This window comes from Spermophilus citellus (genome assembly GCF_964194105.1).
Source record: "Spermophilus citellus genome assembly, chromosome: 6".
NCBI lineage: Eukaryota > Metazoa > Chordata > Mammalia > Rodentia > Sciuridae > Spermophilus > Spermophilus citellus.
This window is the reverse complement of record NC_138187.1, coordinates 27,935,189-27,938,552: the sequence shown is the minus strand read 5'-3', so window position 1 is coordinate 27,938,552 and position 3,364 is coordinate 27,935,189. Positions and strand designations below refer to the sequence as shown.

The window sequence follows — 3,364 nt, the reverse complement described above, 5'->3', positions numbered from 1 at the left end:
AGATGTCCTCATGATCCCAACCCCAGACACGCCCTGTGCACCTTCCGGACGAGAAAGCCCACGCAGGGTACCAAGGAGAAATAAGGCATTGCTGGGTCCCCTGAGCCCTCAGCCCAGTAGGGCCAATGAACTGAGCTCAGTTAAAGACCCCATGAGGCTGCAACTTCTCCTTCTATAACATGGGTGGACCCCACAGGGTCCTAGCCAGGCCCAGTGGGCATTAGGGGGGCCAATGTCCTCCAGGAGTCGAGTATTCTCTCAGGAAGCTCAAGGACACACAGTCACCCCAGGACTCCAGACATGGTGCTGGACAGAGGTGGGGGCTCTGGTCCTGAGGCATTTTCCCAGCATGGTGGGGGAGAGAGACACAGAGCCACCATGGAGAGGCTGTGATGAGCCCTAGCCCCTCCTAATCACCCCCATGTGCACCCCTTCTTCTGGGTCCCCTCTGCCCCCACCCTAAGGCTGGCCTTCCTGATCCTGAGCCCACTGCCCTGCCTCTCTGCCTCCTTCCTGTTTCCAGAGGTGCCTTTGGGAGGTGTGTGGACACCCCTCAGCCTGCCTGGGATGCCCCTGCTCATCTCTGTCCTCTGGGCCCGGGGCCGGTGGCGATGGAGACTTCTGGCCCTTTCCCTGGCTCCTCCCCCAGAAGCCCGTCTCTGGTCAGACTGGATTCCTCATTTCCCAGAAACAGCGGCATTTCCCCACCTCCCTACCATCCCCTCATCCCCTCTCCGCAATGTCCTCTTTCACTCAGTCCTGCTGCCTTACACAATTGCTCCAGGGAACCTGCCACAGGGCCTAAGCCAGGATACAAGGCCCCCCTGGAGTCGTGCCAGCAGCACCCCTCCACGGCCCAGCTGCCCCGCACCTGCCTTCTCCTGGGCTGGGTTCTCCCTTCCCTTTGAAGACTTTGCCTATCTGGCTTCATGGGATGCCCGGTGCGTCTCCACAGTCAGCACTCATTTACTGGGCTGACGGTGTCTCCAGGGTCTGGCCTGTGTCTTCTTCTCCACCCACTTCTGGCTAAGCAGGCTGAACCCCGGTGGGAAGAGGCCTCTCTCTTGCCCTGACCCAAAGTGCATCACCTCCAAGGCGACTTCCACGGGCTAAGCCAGGTGAGGGAATGGGGACAGTGTGTGGTGGACCCAGGAGTCCCTGCCCTTGGCTCCTGTTCCCCTAAATTCAGCTTCCTCCGGTCCATGCCCAGAGGTTGCGTTGAGGCCACATCATGACCATGATGATGACGGTGATGATAATGAAAGTGATAAGATCAGGAAGGACAGTATTCAGGTGGAGTTTCTCTTGGACATTCCCAGGACTCCGCCTCAGATTCCCCCTCTGAGGGACCCTACCCTCTCCTCCCACCCAGCCTGGAAAGGGGAGCTGTGGGCGCGAGGACCCTGGTCTTCATGCCCTGTACTTGGCTGGGTCTGGCTGCCACTCCTCCCCCACATCTGTACCCTGTGAACATCAGGTGTCCCTGGGCTGTGACTCAGTGTCTGTCTCCAGGCTGACCTCAGCATGGACCTGGGGGCAGGGGGAGAGGGCAGTTTCCTCTGAGACTAGAGGGTGACTCAGGGGCCCAGGGCTGGGGCCTTGATGTGTTTTTGTTGGCTCAGGAATCCAGAGAAACTGGTCAGGGGGAGGCCCCAGTGACTGAAACCCCTCCTTCTGCCCCCGCCCCTCTGCCAGAGTCATATAACTGCTCAACCTGGAGCCCAGGAGCCCTGTGTGGCAGGAAGGAACTGGTCTGGTCACATTGCTGGTCTTGGACATCTGACTCTCCAGAGAGGGGCTCTACCTGGCTCTGTCTTCTTCCACCTCCCAGGGAAAGGCCTTCCCCACCCACCCGAGGACCCCATCCTCAGCCTGCAGAGCGATCTCCACATCTCCACCGTCTTCCAGGTCCTCCCGCCAGCAGGCCCTGAACATGGCTTCCATGGGGCTGCAGGTGCTGGGCATCGCGCTGGCGGTGCTGGGCTGGCTGGGGGCCATACTGAGCTGCGCGCTGCCCATGTGGCGGGTGACGGCCTTCATCGGCAGCAACATCGTCACGGCGCAGACCAGCTGGGAGGGCCTGTGGATGAACTGCGTGGTGCAGAGCACCGGCCAGATGCAGTGCAAGGTGTACGACTCCCTGCTGGCGCTGCCGCAGGACCTGCAGGCGGCCCGCGCCCTCATTGTCATCAGCATCATCGTGGCGGCGCTGGGCATGCTGCTGTCTGTGGTCGGAGGCAAGTGCACCAACTGCGTGGAGGACGAGACCACCAAGGCCAAGACCATGATCGTGGCGGGGGTGGTGTTCCTGCTGGCCAGCCTGCTGGTGATGGTGCCCGTGTCCTGGACGGCCCACAACGTCATCCGCGACTTCTACAACCCGCTGGTGGCTGCGGGGCAGAAGCGGGAGATGGGCGCTGCGCTCTACATCGGCTGGGCGGCCTCGGGGCTGCTTCTGCTGGGGGGCGCCCTGCTCTGCTGCAACTGCCCGCCCCGCGCCGACAAGCCCTACTCGGCCAAGTACTCCGCCGCCCGCTCCGCCCCAGCCAGCAACTACGTGTGAGGCGCCACCCAGACCTGTCCCTTTCGGCTTTTTGTTTTCCCTTGGACTGAGCTTGGAGCAGCCCTGACACCAGGACGGCGCGGCCCTGGGCTGCTGGCTGCTGGGGGATGGGCAAGCAGGACCGAGCCCGCGGGCAGCCCTTCCCGCCCACTGGGGCTCCTTCCCAAGGCCTCCTGTCACTGGCGAGGATGGACAGTCTTGAGCCACCCTCCTCTGAAAGAACCATAGATCCAGAGCAGGTGGAACCGGCAGCTGGCTCCTGCTGGCCAGGAGAGCTCGGCCCTGACCTTGGGCTCCGCCTCCAAGTGGGTGCCCTGCCCACGCTGGCACCTCCCACTGTCCCTTTTCTACCCTCCCCCTCCCTCTGCCCACATCTTCTGTGATGCCAGTGCTTCTCTTGCCGCTGTCTCCCGTGTTCCTGGGCACTCCTGGCCCTGCCCAGGCACTGGTGTGATGGACTGTGGGTGACTGTGTGGCCAGGAAATGCCACTGGGGCTGTGTCACGGGAACCTGTGGTTGTGGAGAAGCGTGGGCCTTGCCCACCCACCTGCTATGGCGTGGAACACAGAGTGGATGGACAGGTTTGAGCGACAGGTTTAGGTGGAATAAACTGGTTTGGGTAGTGGCAGGGAGCGCCAGAGAGGTGGCCCTCTGGCCCGGCTACCCTCACCCCTTCCGGCCTCACCCTGCTGCCGTGGGGCTCGTGGAGCTTGCTGTCTCACTTCTCTCAGCAGAAGGACCCCCAGGACCCTGAGACTGGCTCCTTTGAGTCTTCTGCCCCTGCCAAGGAATGGCCAGCTT

General features: G+C 62.3%; 1 protein-coding gene across 1 annotated transcript; it reads left to right on the top strand.

The window, feature by feature from the left end:
- Positions 1 to 1,933: 1,933 nt before the first annotated feature.
- Positions 1,934 to 3,013, top strand: CLDN4 (claudin 4; the record flags this gene model as incomplete). Its single annotated transcript, XM_081299823.1, has 1 exon — positions 1,934 to 3,013. The coding sequence occupies one exon, from the start codon at positions 1,934 to 1,936 to the stop codon at positions 2,561 to 2,563; it is 630 nt and encodes a 209-aa protein (XP_081155949.1). The 3' UTR covers positions 2,564 to 3,013.
- Positions 3,014 to 3,364: the final 351 nt, after the last annotated feature.